General features: G+C 36.5%; 1 protein-coding gene across 5 annotated transcripts in view; it reads right to left on the minus strand.

Moving 5' to 3' along the window:
• The window catches only part of EFCAB2 (EF-hand calcium binding domain 2), a 117,736-nt gene that overhangs the window by 57,455 nt on the left and 34,860 nt on the right, over positions 1–25,421 (minus strand). For 3 of the 5 annotated variants that reach the window (XM_057729662.1, XM_057729661.1, XM_057729664.1), the window contains exon 2: positions 12,930–13,014. In XM_057729662.1, coding sequence (XP_057585645.1) covers positions 12,930–13,014 — 85 coding nt within the window. The remainder of the gene's footprint in view (positions 1–12,929; positions 13,015–25,421) is intronic. The other 2 variants (XM_057729665.1, XM_057729666.1) reach the window with 1 other exon arrangement.

The following is a 25,421-nucleotide window of genomic DNA, read 5'->3' on the forward strand; positions in this document are numbered from 1 at the left end:
TGTAATAACCTATATGGGAAAAGAATCTGAGAAAGAATAGATATATGTATAACTGAATCACTTCGCTGTATACCTGAAACTAACACAACATTGTAAATCAACTATACTCCAATATAAAATAAAAATTAAAAAATAAAGATGAAAGAACTCAGGGAATAATACTCATGAGTACCTTCTGAACAAAAAGTAACAAGAGAGGGCTTCCTTGGTGGCACAGTGGTTAAGAATCCACCTGCCAATGTAAGGGACACGGGTTTGAGCCCTGGGCCGGGAAGATCCCACATGCCAAGGAGCAACCGGGCCTGTGCGCCACAACTACTGAGCCTGTGCTCTAGAGGCCAGGAGTCACAACTATTAAGCCCACGAGCCTAGAGCCTGAGCTCCACAACAAGAGAAGCCACTACAATGAGAAGCCTGTGCACCTCAACTTAGAGTAGTCCCGACTCACCACAACTAGAGAAAGCCGGTGCTCAGCAACAAAGACCCAAAGCAGTCGATAAATAAAATAATTAATTAATTTTTTAAAAAATTAACAGAGAATCTAGACAACTGAAATAAATCAAAATAAAGAATTCAAGAATGGAGGAGGAAATGGTGGTTAGCAGTAATTCTATTAAATTGTGGAAAAAATATACTAAAAGACTGCATAAATACTAAAGTATGAACATTCTACCTTGTCAATGTAAAAATATTAATAATAACATACCTAAGATAAACTGGGGGGGGGGGTTGTAGGAGAAAAAGTAGAATTTTGAAAGTACTAACATCCTCATCTTCTATTGCAGGGAGTCAACTGATACTTTTGTATTCAAAATGGGTAATTTAAAAAAAAAAACACAGTGACTACAATCTCTTAATGTTTTTCCTGTTATCTTTTCTGAATTTAAAATAAATAATGTTTCTCATGGCCAACAAACATTTGAAATTCTACAATTTCTTCAACTTTAATTTTTTTCTTGTGTTACATTCAAGTAAAATTAATATTTTTATTTTTAAAAAGCATGAGTATTGTGACCTTATTTTTATAGGAATAGTCTCTTCCTTCATTTATTTAATAAATATTTATTGGTGATCTATTACGTGCCAAACACAGTTCTAGGTGCTGAAATACAGCAGTGAACAAAACAGACAGAAATCCCTGCCCTGGTGGAGATTATATGCTAGATTTTTTTCTTCCAAAATTCCTTTCTTTTTCCTTCCTTCCCTCTCCTCCTTCCTTCTTTCTTATTAACTCCCCACCCTTTTATCCATTTATCCTATTACACATGGATAAAAAAGGTCTAGAATAATAGTTCTCTGACATTAATAATTGTCATTTCAAGAGGTAGAATTTGGGATAATTTTTTTAAACTGTCTTTAAGTGATTCTTCAATCACAGTTGATAAGAAGGACTATTACAAGCAAACCAATTTTTTACAAAGCGACTTGAAAGTGAAATGGTGAAATAACAAGATATAAACCACTCTTTTAAAATAATTATTTTTATGGATAATTGCAAAATATTTCAGAGAAAAGTACAGAAAAAACTATTACAGGGAATTCCCTGGCAGTCCAATGGTTAGGACTCCACGCTTTCATTGCCAAGGCCCTGAGTTCAATCCCTGGTCAGGGAACTACGATCCTGTAAGTCACACGGTGCAGCCAAAAAAAACACATATATACATTACAGACAGCCACATATCCAATACCAAGATTGAACAGAAGTTAACATTTTGCCACACTTGCTTCAGATTTTATTCCCTAACAATAAAACATTGCAGAAACAACTAAAGTTCCACTCTCCATCCCTCTCCCTCCATCTTCAGGTGCAACCGCTGTTCTGAGGGTAATGTTTATCACTCTCATGCATGTATTTGTCTTCATAAACAATAGAATATCACTTTGAATATTTAAAATTTACATTATATGGTTATCATAATGCTCACTTCTTTTTGGAATATTTTAAACTCAACATTATTTTTGAAATTTATCTAAGTTACGTAGTTTCTTATTTCATCGTTCATTTTATTCATGTCTATGAATTACCATTGTATGAATAAAATTGTAAAAATTTATTCCTTATCAAGGGGTCTGTGGGTCCAACAATCCCATTCCTCTTTTGCAATATACTTTTCCATTCCACAAAATGCAGACCCATTTACCTATGCAGTTTTTCAAAAGCTCTTTGAGTGGCTCCAAGCTTTCTCAGATAATAATTGTTTGGGGAAACTGCCCATGCCATTTTTCCACACTGCTCACACTTTTTACTACTGGATGAAAATGAATTGTGAAATGTTGATTAACTTCTCTTCAAAAATAGTATTAAAAGTGAAGAAATAGAAGTAATATTTATGGCACCTCCAGTCCTCTTAGGAAGAGTTATTTCTAAATCATTACTAAAAGGTTCTTATTACCTACATCTTATTGAACTTTAGACAAGATCTAATACACTTAAGGTTCTTCCCAATTGCTTAAGAAACTTAAGTCTCCTTATCTGTAAAACAGAAGAATATGGGGTGTTGTGTGCCCCCAGAAACTCATGCTGAGTTCAGATGAAAGCTGTGAAAAAGAGACTCTCTGCATTTGCAAAAGGACACCTGAGGTTGCTGGACTGCATAAAGTCTGCCTAAAGACTAAAAAAACAACAATAAAATATTAGGAAAAATCTCTTATAGATGTGGCAGGTATAAAGTAAACATGGAATAGTTTGGAATACTACTACTAAGGTCACTCTGCAAAGGCACTGAACCTTAGGAATGGCACAGATGGATATGGTTGGAGAAAAGGGAAAGACTAGAACGTTTAAAACCAGGATTGGACCCTACGTCACGTTAGCTCACCAAATCTTGAGTATCAGTCAGTTCTGGAATTGATTAAAATTGAGTGTTTAAAAATATGTAAGTTGATCTAAGTTTACATGCTTTTCAAAAGTCATATTTTTTCGCTTGATACTCAATACTCTTGTGGCTTAAGTCATGCAGGTATTACTATTTCAATTTTACAAATAAGCGAAATGAAAGAAAAAGAGGTGGCTTATTTTAAAAACCATTGATAGGGCTTCCTAGGTGGTGCAGTGGTTAAGAATCCGCCTGCCAATGCAGGGGACACAGGTACAATCCCTGAGCCAGGAAGATCCCACATGGCGCGGAGCAACTAAGCCCGTGCGCCACAACTATTGAGCCTGCGCTTTAGAATCCATGAGCCACAACTATTGAGCCCATGTGCTGCAACTACTGAAGCCCACATGCCTAGAGCCAATGCTCTGCAACAAGAGAAGCCATGGCAATGAGGAGCCTGCGCACCACAGCAAAGGGTAGCCCCAGCTCACCGCAACTAAAGAAAGCCTGCGCATAGCAAAAAAAGACCCAACACAGCCAATAAAATAAATAAATTAATTAATTAATAAAAAACAAAACAAACAAACAAACAAAAAACCATTGACAGAGCCAGCAACTGGCTCTACTAACTTCTAGCATACTTTTATTGTTAGAATCAAAGATGGAAGCACATTGATTATAAAAAACTAGATATGTTTGTGAAAAAGATTAGAGCTACTTTCAAATTAAATTTATCAACTACATGGAAAAATTAGCTAAGTAAGGAACTTTTTTTAATTAATTAATTTTTTTGACTGCACCATGCAGCTTGCAGGATCTCAGTTCCCCAACCAGGTATTGAACCCGGGACATGGCAGTGAAAGCACCAAATCCTAACCACTAGACCATCAGGGAACTGTCAAGCTTCCTTACTTTAGGGGCATTCCTTGTGGGACGTGTTTCATTTTTTACCAAACTAGCTTTTTTCAGGGTAACTTAAATTTATTCTATTAAAACTACTCTAGAAGTAAGCCAGAAAGAGAAAAACAAATACTGTATGCTAACTCATATATACAGAATCTAAAAAAAAAAATGGTACTGATGAACCCAGTGACAGGGCAAGAATAAGGATGCAGATGCAGAGAATGGACTTGAGGACACGGCGTGGGGGGGGCGAAGGGGAAGCTGGGATGAAGTGAGAGAGTAGCATAGACATATTTACACTACCAACTGCAAAAATAGATAGCTAGTGGGAAGCTGCCGTATAACAAAGGGAGATCAACTCGATGATGGGTGATGCCTTAGAGGGCCAGGACAGGGAGGGTTCGAGGGAGTCACGGGAGGGAGGGGATATGGGGATATAGTATAAATACAGCTGATTCACTTTGGTGTGCCTCAAAAGCTGCTACAAGAGTGTAAACCAATTATATTCCAATAAAGAGCTAAAAAATATATGAATATATACAAAAAAAGAAAAACTACTCTAATGACTTGTTTCCAAAAATTAAACCCATACTCACAAGGTGTGTCATATGATTAATTTTTCTAAAACTTCTGAATACCTGAAAGTAAAAATAGTCAAAAAATAGATGGCATATGTTTCACAGCCTAAGGCTAAGATCTTTCATATATTAAAAGATAAATCCCTAAATGGAAAAATGGGGAAAGGTCATGAACTGCCAGTTCTAACAAAAGGAAATACAAATTGTCTTTAGACATGCAAAAAGATGTCTATAATTAGGGAAATGAAAATTAACTCTGAGTTTTGAATTTTCACATATCAGATTGGCAAAAGTCCTAAACTTTAAGAGCAAGCAGGGAAACAGGCAAGCTTGTATAATGATGTGAGAGAATACATTGTCAAGATAGCAACACCTCCAAGAATTTATCCTAGAGAAGAAGTCTCAATTTTGCAAAATGACATGCATAGTCAGATATTCTTTGCAACATGGACTATTATAGCAAAAGCCTAAAAACAATGTAAATATCCATCAATGGGAGATTAATTCGATATATTATGGTTCATCCATACAATGAAATGAGGAAGCTCTTTATGTACTAATAAAGAATAGTCATCAAAATATATTTATAAGAAAGTGCATAGCGATTTATATAATATCTCACCACTTATGGAAAAAATAACACACACACACATCCTGCAACTCAATGTCAAAAAAACAAACCAGTTTAAAAATGGGAAAAGGACTTGAGCAGACATTTCTCCAAAGAAGATGTACAAATGGCCAATAAGTACATGCAAATATGCTCAATATCATAATCATTAGGGAAACGTAAATCAAAACCACAACAAGATTCCACTTTACACCCACTGGGATGGTTATTTTAAAAAACAAAGTGTATTGTCAAGGACGTGGAGAAACTGGAGCCTTGTGCTTTGCTGCTGGGAATGTAAAACGGATTAGCCACTGTGGAAAACAGTAGGGAGGTTTCTCACAAAATTAAGCATAGAACTTCCACATGATCTAGCAATTCTACTTCTGGTTACACAACCAAAAGAATTAAAAGCAGGGACTTGACAGTTGTACATCAATGTTCAAGGCAACATTATTCAAATAACCAAAACGTGGAAATAACCCAAATGTCCATGGACAGATGGATAGATAAACAAAATGTGTTCTGTACACACAATGGAATATTATTCAGTCTTTAGGGATGGAATTCAGATACATGTTACAACACGGATGAACCCTGAAGACATTATGGTAAGTCAAATAAGTCAGACACAAAAAGACAAATACTGTATGATTCCACTTACACGAAGTACCTAATCTACTCAAACTCATAAAGATAGAAAGTAGAATGGTGGTTGCCAGGAGCTAAGGGGAGGGGAGAATGGGGAGTTATTGTTTAAAGGGTATGGGGTTTCATTTTGGGAAAATAAAGTCCTGGAGATGTATGCAAATAATGTGAATATACTTAATACCACTGAACTATACACTTAAAAATGGTTAAAATCATAAATTTTATGTTATGTATATTTACCACAATAAAAAATGCACACACACACATGCACACACTTATACTTTCATGGACTATCTCTGGAAGAATTAGAGAAACTTATAATAAATCTTGCCTTTAGGAAGGGGAACCAGATAGCCAAGTGAAGATTTTTACCTATCACTATATATTCTTTGTACCTTTAGAATTTTACCCCATGTGTACATATTATCTATTCAAAATTTTAATTTTCAATCACACTTATTGATTGAAATCTGAACATAGAGCAGGAAAAAGTATATGTCAAAATGTATTATGGTCTATGTTTTGTACAAGGCAAAATAAAAATGCCCCTAATTACTGCTGTTGAAAACCTGCCTCGATGTTTTTCAAGATGCAACCTTCAAAAACTATTTAACAAGAAAAATAGAAAATAAAAGGAACTGCCTCAGAACTTAAAAGATCAAAACAGAACACACAGATATACGTAAAAAGTTCTTATGAGAGTAAAATATAACACTGCTAATCCAGATTAAATAGAGAAAAAACAAGCCTAAATTATTTACTTCAAGAATATAAAGTAGAATAAAAATACTAGCTAATATTGTTCTAAGCTTTAAATCCCAAACTATTCCAAGTTAACATTGTTCCAAGAGCTTTAAAAATGTCCACTGACAACAGCGGTTCTCAAACTTTTTGGTCTCAGAACATCTTCTACACTCTTAGAAATTATTCAGACCCACAAAGAGCTTTTGTTTATGTGAGTTATACTTATCTATATTTACCATACTAAAAATTAAACCTCAAAGTTTAAAAATATTTATTAATTCATTTAGAAATAACGATAAACCCATTATACGCTTACATAAATAAAACTGTTATGAAAAATAACTATTTTCCAAAACAAAAAATAAACAATTAGAAAAATGGCACTGTTTTACATGTTTGCAAATCTCTTTAATGTCTGGCTTAATAGAAGACAGCTGGATTCTCATATCTGGTTCTGCATTTAATCTCTTGCAATATCACATATGTAGCTTTTGAAAAATTCCAATATACACTTGTGAAAAATGAGAATGAAAATGGCAAATACTGTCTCAGATTTATTATGAAAATAGTTTTGATTTCACAGACCCCTGAAAGAGTCCTGGGAATACACAGGGGTCTCCCAAACATTTTGAGAACTACTTACTTATATCAACCCTGTGTGGCAAATGTAAAAAACTGAGGCACAGAGAGAATAAATAAGTTACAGTCGCGAAGCTAGTAATGAACCCAGAAAGTCTGATTCCAGTCCCCAGGGGTGCCCCTCAGAGCCAGAAGGAAAGCAGCAGGGGCCCATTTCATAATGTTTTACAAAACGATTAAAAAACAAAACAAAAGCCACTGGCTGCCTGGCAGTCACAATACCAGACCTCCACTCCATCTAATGTGATAAAATTTCAAATTAAATCTTTCAGTTCATGCAAAGCAGAGGTAAGTGGTGCTGGTCTGCCCTTCAAGGGAAACAGCATCACTGAGGGATCATGCACATTAGGGCAGGAACAGCCAAATGCCCCGGAAACCTCTCAAGGAACAGCTCTCTCTTCCAAACTGAACTATTATGTCTGCTCTGGAACTCTCACTCCATTCAGACCCCTCTTTACACCACTCAATCTACACAGAATACTGAGTTCAATTCTTAATTAGAATGTTCAAAAAGAAGAGTATTAAAGAGACTAGTTCTATCAGACAATAAAGCATACTATAAGTTGATAGCAATTAATGTGGGATTGTCCTAGTATATGATTGGGAGGTAAGGCAATAAATCAGAATACATAGCCAAATTAGACCCAATCATAGAAAATGCAGTATAATTATAAAGAGGGTCTAATAATTCAAGAAGTTAATAATCTGAACAGTTTAGTAATCTGAAAAAAAATTCTACTTAGACCTTACTTTTAATCATATGCCAAAATAAATTCTAGCTAGATTAACTGTTTTTACAAATAGAGGAGTCTGCCAAGGCTGAGCAAGGGAGGACCAGACTTTATTCAGCATCGCATTCCCAGGCCTCTTCCAGGGCTGTGGCACAGTTGCCCCAAACAGAAGAAACTAATTTGAGTTTCCACTCTGCTGCTAGTCTATTATTCAATCTTGGGCAAGTCATTTTGCTTCTCAGTCCTTAATCTGATTTATAAAGAGTGGATAGTAATGATATTGGCAGCATGCGAACACTCATAAACTTTAAAGTGTGATACAAATTAGCAGAAGGAGTAAAGACTAGAAACTTCATTTATCCATGTTGCTATGCATTAATATTTTATTGCTAAAAACAATAATGCCGGGTGATAGGATCAAGATGGCGGAGCAGGAGGACGTGGGCTCACTCCCTCTTGCAAGAGCACCGGAATTACAACTAACTGCTAAAAATCATCAACAGAAAGACACTTGAACTCCCCAAAAAAAGACACCCCACATCCAGAGACAAAGGAGAAGCCGCAACAAGACGGTAGGAGGGGCGCAATCGCGTTAAAATCAAAGCCCATAAATGCTGGGTGGGTGACTCACAAACTGGAGAACAGTTATACCGCAGAAGTCCACCCACTAAAGTGAGGGTTCTGAGCCCCATGTCAGGCTTCCCAACCTGGTGGTCTGGCAACGGGAGGAGAAATCCCCAGAGAATCAGACTTTGAAAGCCAGCAGGATTTGATTGCAGGACCTCCACAGGACTGGGGGAAACTAAGACTCCACTCTTGGAGGGCACACAAAAAATAGTGTGCTCACCAGGACACAGGGAGAAGGAGCAGTGACCCCATAGGAGACTGAACCAGACCTACCTGCTGGTGTTGGGGGCTTGCCTGCAGAGGTGGCGCGTAGCTGTGGCTCACCGAGGAGACAGAGGCACTGGCCTCAGAGGTTCTGTGGAGTGCTCATTGGCGTGAGCCCTCCCAGTGTCCGCCATTAGCCCCATCAAGGAGCCTGCAGGCTCCAGTGCTGGGTAGCCTCAGGCCAAACATCAAACAAGGTGGGAACACAGCCCCACCCATTAGCAGGCAAGCAGATTAAAGTGTCACTGAGCTCCGCCCACCAAATCAGATTAAAGTTTTACTGAGCTCTGCCCACCCAGCCCTACCCACCATCAGTCCCTCCCATCAGGGAGCACCCACAAGCCTCCTAGATAGCTTTCTCCACAAGAGGGCAGACAGCAGTATCAAGCAGTATCAGCAGTATTTCATCTTGTGGAACTGAAAACCACAGCCACAGAAAGACAGAGAAAATGAAAAAGCAGAGGACTTTGTACCAGATGAAGGGACAGGATAAAAACCCCCAGAAAAACAACTAAATGGAGATAGGCACCCTTACAGAAAAAGAATTCAGAATAATGATAGTGAAGATGATCCAGGACTTTGAAAAAAGACTGGATGCAAAGATCGAAAAGTTTACCAAAGACCTAGAAGAAGTAAAGAGCAAACAAACAGAGATATGCAACACCATAACTGAAATGAAAAATACACTAGAAGGGACCAACAGCAGATTAACTGAGGCAGAAGGGCGAATAAGGGACCTGGAAGACAGAATGGTGAAAATCACTGATGCAGAAAAGAATAAAGAAAAAAGAATGAAAAGAACTGAAGACAGCCTAAGAGACCTCTGGGACAATGTTAAATGCACCAACATTTGCATTATAGGGGTCCCAGAAGGAGAAGAGAGAGAGAAAGGACCCGAGAAAATACTGGAAGAGATTATAGTTGAAAACTTCCCTAACATGGGGAAGGAAATAGCTACCCAAGTCCAGGAAGTGCAGAGAGTCCCAGGCAGGATAAACCCAAGGAGAAACATGCCAAGATATATAGCAGTCACATTGACAAAAATTAAAGACAGAGAAAAGTTATTAAAAGCAACAAGGGAAAAACGACAAATAACATACAAGGGAACTCCCATAAGGGTAACAGCTGATTTCTCAGCAGAAACTCTGCAAGCCAGAAGGGAGTGGCATGATATATTTAAAGTGATGAAAGGGAAGAAACTACAGCCAGGAATACTCTACCCAGAAAGGATCTCATTCAGATTCAAGGGAGAAATTAAAAGCTTTACAGACAAGCAACAGCTAAAAGAATTCAGCACCACCAAACCAGCCCTACAACAAATGCTAAAGGAACTTCTCTAAGTGGGAAAGTTAAGAGAAGAAAAGGACCTACAAAAACAAAAACAAAACAATTAAGAAAATGGTAATAGGAACATACATATTGATAATTACTTTGAATGTAAATGGACTAAATGCACCAACCAAAAGACACAGACTGGCTGAATGGATACAAAAACAAGACCCATATATATGCTGTCTACAAGAGACCCACTTCAGACCTAGGGACGCATACAGATTGAAAGTGAGGGGATGGAAAAAGATATTCCATGCAAATGAAAATCAAAAGAAAGCTGCAGTAACAATACTCATATCAGATAAAATAGACTTTAAAATAAAATGTTACAAGAGACAAGAAAGGACACGACATAAAGATCAAGGGATAAATCCAAGAAGAGGAGATAACAATTATAAATATATATGCACCCAATATAGGAGCACCTCGATACATAAGGCAAATGCTAACAACTATGAAAGAGGAAATGCAAGGCAGAAATAGAGACACAGATGTAGAGGACAAACATATGGACACCAAGTGGGGCAAGCGGGGAGAGTTGGGGGGGAATGAACTGGGAGATTGGGATACCAAATTGTGCACTCTAAATATATGCTGTTTATTGTCTGTTAACTGTATCTCAATAAAAGTTCTAAAAAAAAAGAAAAAACAAACAAACAAAAAACAATAATGCCAATCTTCTTAGTAACTTTATTTTATAAAGTAGACAATTTAAGTTGTAAGAACATACACTTTTCCTTGGGGCCTAAGTACAATTATTTTAACTCTGACTGGGAAAAAGATGTATCCTGTAAACGTGTTTATTTCCCCTGAATTGGCCCTTTTATCAAAAAAAAAAAAAAAAAAAAGGCCTGGCATCACTGTTCTAAGGGATTTGGAAGATTTTCTCTTCACTGCTACTTTCAGGAAGCCTCAAAGCAGGAGATGAGCCCATGAAGTCCATGAAGGGTGGGCTGGAGGGGAGGAGAGGGATGGCAACAAAGCACAGCAAGACTCTGAATTAGAAAAACCCTGACTTGACCTTGAGTAAACTGTTTACCTTCTCCTAGTCTCCAAAAACTGGAGATGCCAATTCTTACCATATAAATAAAAGGACTAAAATGAGGTAATGTACACAAAGCCCCCAGCACCAACTATAGGTAGACATCAGATAGCAAGGCTTGAGTAAATGCTGGTTTCCCTTCTCTGTTCTCCTTCTCTCTCATAAAGCTATCTTGGTCCTTCTTCCACTTTCCCTGACTTCTCTGACAATACCTCTCCTCTCCTTCCCCAGGAGAACCCTTCTGCTCCAGTGAGGGGTCTGAGGTAAAGGCCTGTGCCATCCATATATTTAGTCATTCAGATTGCAGACAAGAGCTGCAAGTTCCCCACCCCATCCCAAACCCTATCTCCGCCACCACTGTCCCACCCAGTTTCCTGCTAGCTTACTCACACTATGGACTGTCACTCACAACGCACGCAGTGTGACTGGCGCCCCTTGGAGCTGTGCAGTGTTTAGCCCTGCACTTTACCTTCACACATCCTCGACAATGGCTGAGCCAAGGCTCCCACAAGGCTGACTGTAGTTGCATTGCTGGAACTTTACATTCTCTACCTTATCCACTGTAGTAAAGCCCATAAACATAGTTGAGGTACCAAATAAAACTTTGTAAGGTGTTACTATAAAGTAATGAAAAAATGACTGTACTTATCACTCTCCTTTCCCGTAATCACACCTTGTACCTTCAGGTGTGAGAAACTAAGGAATACATATACAGTCAGCCCTCCCTACCCATGGGTTCCACGTCCGAAGAGTCAACCATTCACGGATCTAAACTATTGGGGGAAAAGAAAACCAGAAAGTTCCAAAAGCAAAACTTGAATTTGCCACATGCCACAGGCAACTATTTACACAGCAATTACACTGTATTAGGTACTAGTACTATTAGGTACTAGATTATAAGTAATCTAGAGATGATTTAAAATATACAGGAGGCTATAGGTAGGTTATATGCAAATTCTATGCCACTTTTTATAAGGGATTTGAGCATCCCTAGATTTTGGTATCCTTGAGGGGTGAGGGATTGGGGGGCAATCAGGGAGGAGTCTTGGAACCAATCCCTTGTGGATACCGAAGGACGACTGTAGTTAAAATTTGTCATACACAAAATTTCATATTGTTCATTCAGTCCAGCTCAAATTTAAAGCACTTAGTCTTGGGAGTTGCCTGGCAGTCCAGTGGTTACAACTCCCCGCTTTCATTGTCGAGGGCCTGGGTTCAATCCCTGGTCAGGGAACTAAGGTCCCACAAGCCATGCGGTGGGAAAAAATAAAAGCACTTAGTAACTTTCCACTGTTTTTCTAGCCTCTGTACTAGTTTCTAACTCTTGAGATCATGATCCATCCCATCATTCACCTTGGCCTCCCGGAAGAAGGGTTTCAATGCCTTTCTTTGATGTACATATGAGGCATAGATTCTAGAGCTTCTATTATATGCATGTATAATCTCCCTCTACCTTTTGCTTCTTTTTTTTCCAAGGTATTCTTTGCTTCCTGTCCTCCTTTCTAGCTCTACCAGTATACTTGTCTTTTTCTCATCTTTTTATGTTCTTTTGTTTTGGTTCTTTTTGTTATTTTACTTGAGGAGTGTATCATGTTTCAGTATTATGCTTCTTTGTAATATTCCATTCATGGATTGATAATACATACCTATGTATTTTAAAAGCAAATTCTATTCATTCACTCAACAAATATATACTGAGTGCCAACTATGTGTCTAGCACTAAAGCTATAGCAGAGTTCGTCTCACTCACAGAATTTAGTCTATAGGTTAGAATAGGCAATGTGGATATATATTCTTTCCACCAGATTGTGAAGGATAAGAAACAGTATTGATCCGAAGCAATAGACAGAAAGGACCTTTTGCAGGGCATAGAAAAATAAATACTATAAACAGCATAATAAATCCAAAGAATGTAAACAGAGGAGAAATGAATCCTCTTCTACTTTACAAGTTGTATCAGCAATTTAGAATTAGAAGAAAACATTTCCAAACCTCACATCCACTGTATTATTTGACTCATGGTCAAAAACTTCAAAAGCTTCTTTGATTTTTTTGTGAAATTCTGCTACTGCAATCTCTGCAAAAGAAAAAGTAAATAAAATTATTTTACTTTAATTTTAAATTCAAAACACAAATTTCAATAACTAGAAATTCTAGGAAGGAAGAATGTGCAGAACTCCTTCCTAATATTCTTTTTTTGGGGGGGTGGGGATGCTATGTAGGAAAATTTCTTTATTCTTAGAAGAGGCATGCTTAAGTCTTTAAGAGTGAAATGTTATGATATTTGCAATTTACTTTTTCCCCATTCCTAATATTCTTAATGTATCATTTAGCATGTTTAACTTCCTCTAGAGATCTCAAAGAATGGAGCATTTTTTAAAACTTTTTACTGAGGCATAATACACAAACAAGGAAGTACCAAAGGTGCACTAAGCTCAAGTACACAGTTACTGAGTTTCTACATATGTATATAGTCAAAGAACTGAGCTACCACCCAGATCAAGGTATAGCACATTTCCTGCACCAGCCTATCTTCCAGCTCAGTTTGGGTAGATCCTAGCCTGAGAAGCAGAAGGAAGCCAGTGCCACAGGTATTGTTTCTCTACTGTGTCCACCTGTGTTGCTTTACTCTACGCTTGAGGACAGAAGTTGGGGAGTGGGAGGCATACAAAAGCAACGTGTGACTGTCCCTCAAAGAGCTTTCAAACTAGTCTTGACACTAAAACTTACTTATATGAAACAATTAAAAAGTCATTTATTCAGTAAATATTTACTGAGTACCTCCTATGTACTACACACTATTCTAAGTGCTATGGTTAGAGCAAGGAAGAAAACAGACAATTACTGCCTCCACGGAGCTATTTTGGAGGAGATAGATACATAAGCTTATACATATTTGGTAAAATACAGAGTAAGTCAAATGGTGCTAGAAAAAATAAAGCCAGGAAGGGACATGAGCACTGGCAATGTGGGTAAGGGAGAATAGGATGGTATGGTGGTTTGGAAAGGCCTGCCTTAGTGACAAGGTGACATCTGCACAGACCTGAAGGAGGAGAAAGAGCTAGCCCTGTGAATATGTTCAGGAAGAGTTTTTATGCAGAGAGTACAAGAAAGACAGAATGGTAGGAAATAAGGTCAGAAAGGTGTAAGTTTAGGGTGGAGACAGATTCTGTAAGGGCTCTGCCGTCTACTTTAAGGATGGTGTCTTATACTTGAATGAGAATAGAAACCACTGGAGGGTTCTAAGCAGTGAAGTGACACGGTCTGGCTTCTATTCACTTTGGCTATTATGTTAGGAATACACTGGAAAGGGACAAGGATGGAAGCAAAGAGACCAATTAGGAGGCTATTGCAACATTCTACATGAGAGAATATTGCACTTACTATTTGAAAAACAAACAGCTTTTCTAGAAAACTGGAAAGATTATGAGTTTAGATAATTATTCTAATTATAAATATAATACCATTAAATTGTAGAAAATGGGAAAACTTTTAATTACTCGCATTCCCTTTATCGTAACATAACCACTAAACATTTTGCTGTATTTTCCTTTCTTCATACGCCACCTTTCATAACTACCATTCATTCTCCTAACTACTTAACTCAAATGTTTTATTTTTCCAGGTTGCAACATAACCTTCAATTTTGAAGAGTACTAAAGGAACATAACAACTTATTGATATTATTAATTTTTCTTTATTATAATGAATAACATGGCAGCAAACTTCCACTAGCTTAATAAGCAAATAAGTGTTATCTCATTATTTAAATTTACAGCTCTTTGCTTACAAGTAAGTCTGAATAGTGATCCTTATGCTTGTTCACCACCTCTGTTTCCTATGTCATGAATTGTCTGTTCACCTTCTCTGCTCATCCCTACTGGGATCTTCCGTTTTTTCTTAACAATTTGTATGAGCTCTTTAAATAATAAAGACTTAACCCTATGTCATAATCACTGAAAACAATTTTCCAGGTCAGTTGTTTGCATTTGTTTTCCTAAAATGAAAACATTTCCATCTCCTTTATGATCATCAAAATCACACGATTACTCAAGGAAAAAAAATGAAAGTTTAGACCAAGTAAAAACCACTTCAAATCCTACCATGCAGAGTTAACTACTCTCAACGTTGTCCTCTAACTTTTCACTCAACAATAAATTGTGAGCATCTTTTCATTATCAAAGAATATTTATTACATTATAATTGTTAGTGATTGATATTCCATCATAGAACTTTATCATAATTTATTAAACCAACTCCCTGACTGTAAACATTTAGTTAGTTTCCAATTTTTTCTTGTTATAATAATTCTTGAGTGAACCATTCTTCCCAATTCATCTTTGTGCATTTGTCTTCTTATCTCACTGAAATACAGTAAGCTGAATGCAGTTGAATTTGTGTTAGATATTGAGAAGGTTCTTATTAGTCTTAATAGTACCTTGGGAAAATCTCACTGTTTCTAATACTGCCATTGCACAAAACTGATGTTTGCTTTTTAAATTTAAGATTTTTTTAAGTACATTACCTTTTATTTTTATTTTAGTCACATCTATTGAGATTTCTTCTCATCCTTTAAAGTTGAGAAACATATCCTTTGAAAGGACCACCAAAAAAGGGAGAAATCATCCTTTTTCTATAGGTTTGGTGAATACTCAGTTCTATTTTCTTTTACAATTTAAAAATACACTTACTCTTAAATCCACCTGAAAGTGATTTTGGCATGATTCAAAGTGAAAGATTAATTTCTAATCTTATTTTAGTAATTTCTAATTTACTAATAAGCACTTGAGTTCTTTCCTCCTACTTTGCAATGTGTTATAGTCCTTTATGTGATGGAGACTACTTTTAGTGACTGCCTATTCTATCAATTCTATTCTGAATTGCATTTCTAATCTTACACCATTACCATCCTATTTTACTTATTACCACTGTTATTGGTCTTCTTTGTAGGAATGTTCTTCAATATTCTCACCAGTGTATTCTTTCAAATGAAATTTAGAAATCCAAATAAAATTTAGAAGTTCCAAACAAAATATCATTGGGAGTTTTATTACTATTGCAATGAAGCTACACACTGAGAAAGAATTAACATTTTAAAATAGTTTTCACAGGACTTCCCTGACAGTCCAGTGGTTAAGACAACGCCCTTCCAATGCAGGGAACGTGGGTTTGATCCCTGGTCTGGGAACTAAGATCCCACATGCCCTGCAGCATGCCCCAACCCCCCCCAACAAAAAAGAATAAAAAATAGTTTTCACATCTAAGAGATACATATTAGCTACATAGCCCATTTTATATCTCTAAATTAAATGTTATATATTATGGCTTCCTCATATAAGCTACAAATTCTCCAAGAAGGTTACATCTCAATATTTAATGGGTTTTGTCGATATTGTGAAGGAATCTTTTTGGAAACCTTGGAACTTCTAGAAGTTGAGGTAAATATTGATTTTTAAAAATTTGCTATTGACCTTATATCCATCTATTGATATTTCCCAAAACTTTTTATTTTTATAATCCCTTTTCAGTTGATTATTTTGCATTTTCTGATCATTCATTTTGTCTCTTCTTCCCAAAATGTATGCCTCTTATTTCTCCTGCATGACTTATGACACTGACCAGAACCACCAAAACAAATTTAATTCATAAAATGATAATGATAACCCTTGCCTTTTAAAAACATTAATAGATTAGAATACTGATCTTTTACCAGTAAATATAATGCTGACTTGTGTTTTTAAATAGGTATTACTAATAAATCTAAGGCAGTATTCTTCCATTCCTATGCCCACATTTTTATATTGAGAACAGTTACTAACTTTTAACAATCTCTTATCAATGTTTTCTAAATTTCCTAAACTGTGTTCTGTTTCACACTCATTCCTCGAGGTGCTTCTTAATAAAAGGCTTCAATGATCAAAAATATCTGGGAAACTGAATATTATAGTCTCCTGTTGGGGATTTGTAATGCATATTAGTATATTTAAGTCTCTGAGATGCTCTAAAGAAACTAGTTAACTTTAATGCAGCATTTTCCAAATTTACTTGATCATGGAATCTTCTTTTTCCAGTTGTCATCTGTCAGGAATAAATAATGCTTTAACTGACATTTGGAACTTTCCTAAATCAAGGAATCCTCACCCACTGGCCACAGGTATGAGGTGAATGGATTACAGGGGCATCTGAAAATACTGATCCTCTCATTTCTCAGTGTGGCCAGATTGAGGCTGGGCAAATGAAAGCATCTATTCCAGGGCTTCCTAGCAGGAGGCTCAAAGCAGTACAGGATCTGATGGTGAGCCCCTTGGTCTACACAGACAGCAAGCACAACAAATGCTATCAGGTACCCACTGTTCCACACTTGCCATGCAGGTGATCTACCACATGGGCTCCTCTTTCAGAAGCCAGAAATCAAATGTACTACCGCTCACCATGGACAAGGAAGCCATGGAGCTACTGGAATAGTTCGTGTTCCACATGCCCAAGGAACGTAGTATGCAACTCAATGTTGGGATTGAGGGGGCTTTAAGCTCTAAGAAATAGCCCCCAATCCTTATCTTCACATATATTGGCTCATCCAATATATGGATTAGCTCTGCAGCTGATGTGCCCTTTTAGGATCAGCCAAGCTTGCTGCGTGGCTCTAACACATACATGTTATATAAATTAAATCTTCACCATTATTTTTAAATAACTGATATGAGAAAGTTCAACTGGATTAAAAAACCATTTGCATTATATCACAAAATTTTCTAAGTTATATTTACTAATTAAAGGATGAGTTTTTGACAGAAACAGACTCACAAATACAGAGAACAAACTAGTAACTAGTGGTTATCAATGGGGAGAGGGAAGGGATGAGGGGTGAGATAGGGGTATGGGATTGAGATACACAAACTACTATGTATAAAATAAATAAGCAACAAGAATATATTATACAGCACAGAAAAATATGCCATTATTTTGTAATAACTTTAAATGGAGTATAATCTATAAACATTGAGTCACTATGTTGTACACCCGAAACTAATATTGTAAATCAACTACACTTCAGTTTAAAAAGGATAAGTTTTTGAAATTATAAATGTAATTTCAACTGTTTTAAATTTTTTAGTGGTTGAGAAAAATGCTTTTGCATTTTTATATAAAATTTCTCATTGGTAATAAAGTATCAAAAATTGAGGAACTTATATTTAAAAATCTGATTTTTTGGAATTTGAAAAAGTCGTTCCTAGGAATCCACAGGGAGATTGGTTCCAGGATCATGGATACCAAAATCCAAGGACACTCCAGTCCCTTATATAAAATGTAGTATTTGCATACAACCTACACACATCCTCCCGTATACACTAAATCACCTCTAGATTACTTATAATATATAATACAATGTAAATGCTATATAAATAGTTGCTGGGCACACAGCAAATTCAAGTTTGAATCTGAAACTGAAAGTTTAGTATTGTAAACAACTCTATACCCACCACCTGTCTCAAACTACTAATAATATCTTGCCATTTTTTGCTTCTTCCCTATGTCTCTGTCTCTAAGTAAATTGCAGACATTACAATTATTCATCCCTAAATACTTCAACATGCACCTCCTAAAAATAAGGACATCTCCTACATAACCCCAGTATAATTATGACATCCTTAAAAATTTTTTAAAATTCACTTAGATCATCTAATATCTATTCAATATGCAAATTTTTTAATTGTACCATAATGTCTTTTTTATAGTTAATTTTTCAACCTACACTCTAATTAAAGTTTATTTACTACATTTGGTTTTAATATTTTTTGGTCTCTTTTAAACTACCCTTCATCTTTCCCTAGTCTCCTATCCCCCTATGAAATTAGCTTGTGGAAGAGGCCAGGCTATGCAACGCTTTATAAAATGTCCTACATTCTGGACTTGTCTAATAGCAGTTCTTGTTTCACCTTCATGTTAAAAGACTACTTCTCGATTGAACTTGGTGTACCCCCCCAAAAATAATAAATAAATAAATAAAATTAAAAAAAAAAAAAGACTACTTCTCCATTAAGTTTCATTCCTTCAGGACATATCACCTGCTACTGCTCCTTATTGCTGTCTTCTACCGATTCTCTGATCACTTCCTCCAAATTTATCATCCCAACTAATTCAGTTTCCAACAACCCATCCTCACAGTTCTATTTGATCATCAACAACTTTTGATTCTATTTATTAAATACTTTTGAAATCTGTCTCCCTCCTTCCATTTCCACTGCCACTGCTTAAGTTTTGACCTTCATCACTTCTGGCCTGGATTAATACGGTCACTTCCTGTCTTTTTACCTTTAGTCTTCTTTCCCTCCATTCCCATCCCATCCTTTAAACACATTTTGCTAGGATGATCTTTCTAAAACAACAGTGTGCTCATATGACTTCCTGGTTTACAATCTTTCCATGGTTCCCAAGGTCTTTCAAAAAAACATTCAGTCTCCTTAATCAGGTATACAAATCCATTTGCAAACTGGCCCTCTCAAGAATGTCATTTCTCAACACTTTCCCATATGGGTTCTCCACCTTGTAAATCTTTGTAGTTTTTCAATTATTAAGCTTTTTCGTTGTCATTGTGAATGACAGTCCTTCTGTATGGTACAGTCCTCTCCTTTTTCCTGGCTAATTCCTACTCATTATTTAAGGCAGTTTAAGAGTAACACACCTTTCTGAACACTACCCTCATTCTCTTTTTGAATTAGGTACCCTCCTATGTAATCATGTAGCATCCATGGATATTGTAATCAGTGGTCTACTTATTTGTCTCCCCTTCCATACTTGCAAACACCTTGAGAACAACTTTGACACTGCCTGGAATGTACTAAAATCTCAATAAATGCTTACTAAATAGTTAATAATTGCATGTGAGATAACCCACATCCCATTTGATTATGACAATTCACAATTTCTCTTTTTGGTGTTTTGTTGGGTATTAAAAGAATTATATTTATTTCCTTCATATAATGAAAGTGGGTAATGTTTAATTTTATTTTCTATGTTACAGAACAGATTGTATAACAAGAGAATTATCTGTTGGGTAAGAAACTGGCAAGGAAAGAATTAAGGTAGTAATAACAAAATGACAAGACAGTAAAATGTAGTGGTTGACAAATTCAGCAATATATTAAAAGGATTACACATCATGACCAAGTGGGATTTATTCCAGGGACACAAGATTGGTTCAACATACAAAAATCAATCAAAGTTATGATTATTAGAATGTAACAAATGAGGTACTTAAGGAAATGATTTTATGTTTTAAGAAATAGATTTTTTTACCTAAAAGTTTATTAAAATTAAATGTAATGTGATCAGTTGTGTTATCACTAACTTAAAAAAATATCTTGGTAATCAAAGTGCTTCTCTCTTTAAATTTGTGTATATGTAATATTATTGTAAGTTGGTACTAATTTAATTTAAGTTGGCCCATTACGTCTCCATTAGTTTTAACACACCAGATTAAGATTTTATGCAAATTTTTGAGAAACTTCCATGAAGTGCTTGGCTGATGACATATTTAGTTCAGTAGAGAAAGAAATTCAATTAAAAACCTCAGAACATAAACGGAAAGAAAATTTATAAGTCATATAGCCCTCTCAACTAATGGGAAAATTCCCTCTGAAATGTGCTTATGTGTGCTCATGGATCAGGGTTTGGTTTTTGTTCTCTGCTGTCTGACTAATCACTTCTTTTTGTTTTTGTTTTTAAGAAGCATTGCATTGTCCAAGGCCACCATTAATGAAAATTGTGTTTACACAGGTCTTAACAAAAAAGACCCATACTCAGTCCTCCTTCATAAGGCACAAAGTCTCATTTAAACCTCTTTATTAGTCATATCAATAGAAAAGTAAAGTCATAATTCATAAATGTGTTCTGGAAATAACAAATCTCTTGCTACAGAATATGTTTAAACTGTAACTTTAACATATATGAAAAAATGCTTGGGAATTCCCCGTTGGTCCAGTGGTTAGCACTTGGTGCTTTGGCCCGGGTTTGATCCCTAGTTGGGAACTAAGATCCCGAAGCCGTGTGGTACGGCCAGGAGGGAAAAAAAAAAAAAAAAAGCTTGGTTGATAATCCAAGTAATTCTGTCTATTTAATTCAGGGTTACATCTAATTCAATATAAGAGATGCTATCTCAAATATTAAATAAAGCTAAAACATTATACGTAAGTTTTCAGTAAGGTTGATGCAATTTTGTGAAGTTTGGGGAAAATATTTAGCAATAATATATTTTATTTCACAGAAATGTCATGTTTAGCAGGTGTTCTAAAAAAAAAATGTTACTTTTCATAGAGTGCCCATTTAGGAAAATATGGAATCACCATATGTGGAAATAAGCATTTTTACAAGATGCTAAGGTGATGAAATAATATCAGAAATACTAGTTAACAAGCACATTTTTTATAACAGAACAATTGTAATATGTCAGAGTATCTTGTATATTTTTAAATATATTGTATACTGATGATGGGAGGTTCATCTATTTTGATAAAATAAGAATCTTAGAAGTATTTTTAAGAGTGTCAACAAGTAGGAACACTTTTCAGTTGTGTACCCTCCATTTCCCATGAATTCTTATGGGTATTTATTAGATCTTAATTAACGGCACCTTTAAAACTCATATCCTTTATGTTAACTTTGGTCAATTATTTTTCTCTTCCTTAAAAAATAATTCAAAATAATAAAAAACAAAATCGTACTACAGTTTCAGAAAAGAAACTAAAAAGTATGAGGAAAAGTTCAAGTTTCTGCTCCTTTACTTCCTTATTTATAGTTGGATGAAACTAGAAGAGAGAGTGTAAGGTGGGGACAGACTCGATATTATTAAGGGTCTTTTTTAGTAAGACATATTAAAGGAATTTGGATTTTATTCTAAGTGAAATAGGCACCAAGTTAGGATTTATAAAGTAGGGAGAATCTGACTAGATTTATAATCAAGGAAGATCACTCTAGCTGCTATGAGGAAAACTCAACTGGAAGCAAAGAAATGGTTAGGAGAGTCACACAGTGATCCAGAGAACAGAAGATGAATGTATCCTCGCTGTGCCCATAACATTGTAATTGTTTGACTGTTCCCTCCCCGAACCCCGTTAGACTCTAAATTCAGTAAAGTCAGAGGCTTCATCTGTTCTCATCACTTTTATATCCCCAGGCCATGGCACAAAGCACACACATTGTGGGTACTTAGCGCTCAATGAAATTTCGAACCCTGGTCCGGGAAGACCTCACATGCCACAGACCAACAAAGTCCGTGTGCCACAACTACTGAGCCTACACTCTGGAGCTGTCACGCCACAACCACTGAAGCCCGTATGCCCTAGAGCCTAAGCACCACAACTACTGAGCCCATGCACCGCAAATACTAAAGCCTGTGCACCTACAGCCCATGCTCTGCAACAAGAGAAGCCACCACAATGAGAAGCCTGCACACCACAACAAAGAATAGCCCCTGCTTATCGCAACTAGAGAAAGCCCGCGCACAGCAATGAAGACCAAATGCAGCCCAAAAAACCCCCACATAGATGCAATACCCAATAAGCACTGCATGCTATAGCTGAGACAAGCCAGCCTCTCCTAATCACCTGTGACTAGGGATACACACCACCATATTTGGCCACATTTGAGAACTTAAATATAGCAATTATATAATTCTTGAAAGAATGAGGAAGATGATGGGAAAGAAATAGTAGTTCAGATAATTCAGATGGTATTACCAGAATAAGTTAGTTACTAACTGGAGGCTCAGAGTGAAAAGGGTAAAGGAGAGCCCATGTTTGTTTCATTCATTAGTTGATTCATTTACTCAACAAATATTTGTTGAACATCCCTTATATACTAGGCACTGCGTTGTTTAAAATATTTATAAATAATGTAGTCCATATGCTCTGGACTCGCTCAGATCCCATCCTTGCCAAGGTAGTATGCAACCTTGCACAAGTTACTTAACCTCTCTGTGCCCTAGTCCTCAGTCTGCACAATGGAGCTAATGATAGTTACCTATTCCATAGCGCCACAATGGGCATTAAACGCTTTATGTGAAGTGCCTGGCACATGGTAAGCACACAAAAACATAAGCTATTTTTATTGTGTTAAATTGGGAATTCGTAACTTGGGGATTGCCTTTACTTTGTATCCTAAAATGTGAAATATGGAACATTTAACTTCATTTACAGGATGGGTGTGGGGAATAGGTTTGAACAAACAAAATTTAAACATGTACTATACATCAGACGAAAGGGTTTTATATACATGATCTTATTTAAAAGCTAGAGCTCTGCCATCAGACAAAACTGGCTTGAATCCGCAAAGTCACATACTAGCTTCAGCAAATTACCAAATTTCCCTCAGGCTCAGTTTCCTCATCTGTAAAGTGGTGACGACGGCGACAACGACCTTGCAATGCTGCTGTGAGGACTGAAGGGAACAATGTGTGTAGAGGATCTGGCACACAGGCATGCTCCTTAGATGTCAGCTGCCATAATTATTTCCCACAAAAATCATCTGAATTAGGCATTGATATCCTTATCTAAAAGATGATGTTATTGAGGCTTAAAAAGTTAAATAAGTGACCTGAGGACAAATATCTAGTAAATGAGAAATTAAAGATTCAAGCCCAAGTCTGTACGGCTTCAAAGATTCTATTCTCTTAGCTACATTACTTTGCTTCTCATTGCTTTTAAAAAATTGATTATGTTATAAATAAATATTACCATATAAAAGAGTTGGCATTTAAGATTGATATGTTTGGGCTTCCTAGGTGGCGCAGTGGTTGAGAAGCCACCTGCCAATGCAGGGGACATGGGTTCGATCCCTGCGCCAGGAAGATCCCATATGCCACAGAGCAACTAAGCCCGTGCGCCACAACTACTGAGCCTGCGCTTTAGAGCCCGTGAGCCACAACTATTGAGCCCATGTGCTGCAACTACTGAAGCCCACGCGCCTAGAGCCCGTGCTCCGCAACAAGAGAAGCCTTGGCAATGAGGAGCCGGCACACCACAATGAAGAATAGTCCCCACTCACTGCAACTAAAAGAAAGCCCATACACAGCAAAAAAGACCCAACACAGCCAATAAAAAAATTAGTTAATTAATAAAAAAAAGATTGATATGTTTATAATTCTGCAAAATAGGAAGCTGAATCTTTGAAACGTTTATATGTATAAATTTGATAATGCTGTAATAGTTGTAAAAAAAGACACAACGAATTGTATAATTTTACATTAATATATGGCATACAATGAAATAGGACTTAGGCATCCTAAGTTTTTGTTTCCTACTGAAGATAACTGCTCCAACTATGACCAGTTTTACAGCCTATTTTTACTATGATTCCATCATAGGGTCTTGAAAGTTGTAGTCATACTACATACTACAGTAGGGGTTCTAACCAGACATGAACGTTTGCAAGCAAGTTTTATATTTTATATTTCTGCTTACCCAGCTTCAGGGAACATTTCAGAACAACAAAAAGCAGCAAACAAACAACAACAACAAAAACAGTGAAAACTTAACCCCAAATTTTATTTTATTTATTTTTTGGCTGAGCCGCACTGCCACCCTTGGCACTGAAAGCGCGCAGTCCTAACCACTGGACCGCCAGGGAATTCCCAGCCCCAACTTTTTAAAAACAGAATTAGGTTGGTTCTCATTCTTCAACAGAGACAAATCAGTGGGGAATAAAGCAATAAAAAGAAAAACAGAATGAACAGAAAAACTAAAATGAGGACATTACAGCTTGAATAGAAAACATATAGAAAATGGAAGGAAGGAGTACAGAAAATATATAGAAACTTAGTGCTTTTTATTTTAGTAAAATGCAACCATATGGGAGGGTCTCATATGATTATGATCCAAACCAAAGTCAAACTGAATCCTTCTCTTTTTTCTTGGCCACACCATGCGGCTTGCAGTATCTTAGTTCTCCCACCAGGGGTGGAACCCAGGCCCTCGGCAGTGAAAGCACTGGGTCCTAACCACTGGACCACCAGAGAATGCCGCCTTATGTAATTTTAAATTCTAATATGTCATGATAAACTAAACTTCTCATGATATACCTGTCATTCCCTTAGTGGAAGAATTTGTTTTCAAGATATAAACTAAAAATAAATGAATTGTTACAAAAACATTTCATGAATTTAATGCATTAATTACACACCCTCAGAGTCTGGACACTTCATGTTGTAGACTACCAAATCTATTTGTTTAACTTTAAGTACTCTCTCACCCAAGTGAGTCTTATATTTCTACTACCTTTCTCACCTCCTGAAACTCAACCTATCCAAAACCAAACTGATTTTCTATCAGAACTTCCACCCATCTACGGATGGAGGGTCCTATGAATTATAATTGCCTGCAGTCCCTTTGCTCATGCCTCCAGTTCTTAAACAGGCTAGTGTGATTTCTCCACCACTGGCCAATTCTCTTTATTCCTTTTGATCCCTTTCTTAGATCCCAGGTATTTTTA

Source organism: Hippopotamus amphibius, chromosome 3 (assembly GCF_030028045.1).
Source record: "Hippopotamus amphibius kiboko isolate mHipAmp2 chromosome 3, mHipAmp2.hap2, whole genome shotgun sequence".
NCBI classification, from domain to species: domain Eukaryota; kingdom Metazoa; phylum Chordata; class Mammalia; order Artiodactyla; family Hippopotamidae; genus Hippopotamus; species Hippopotamus amphibius.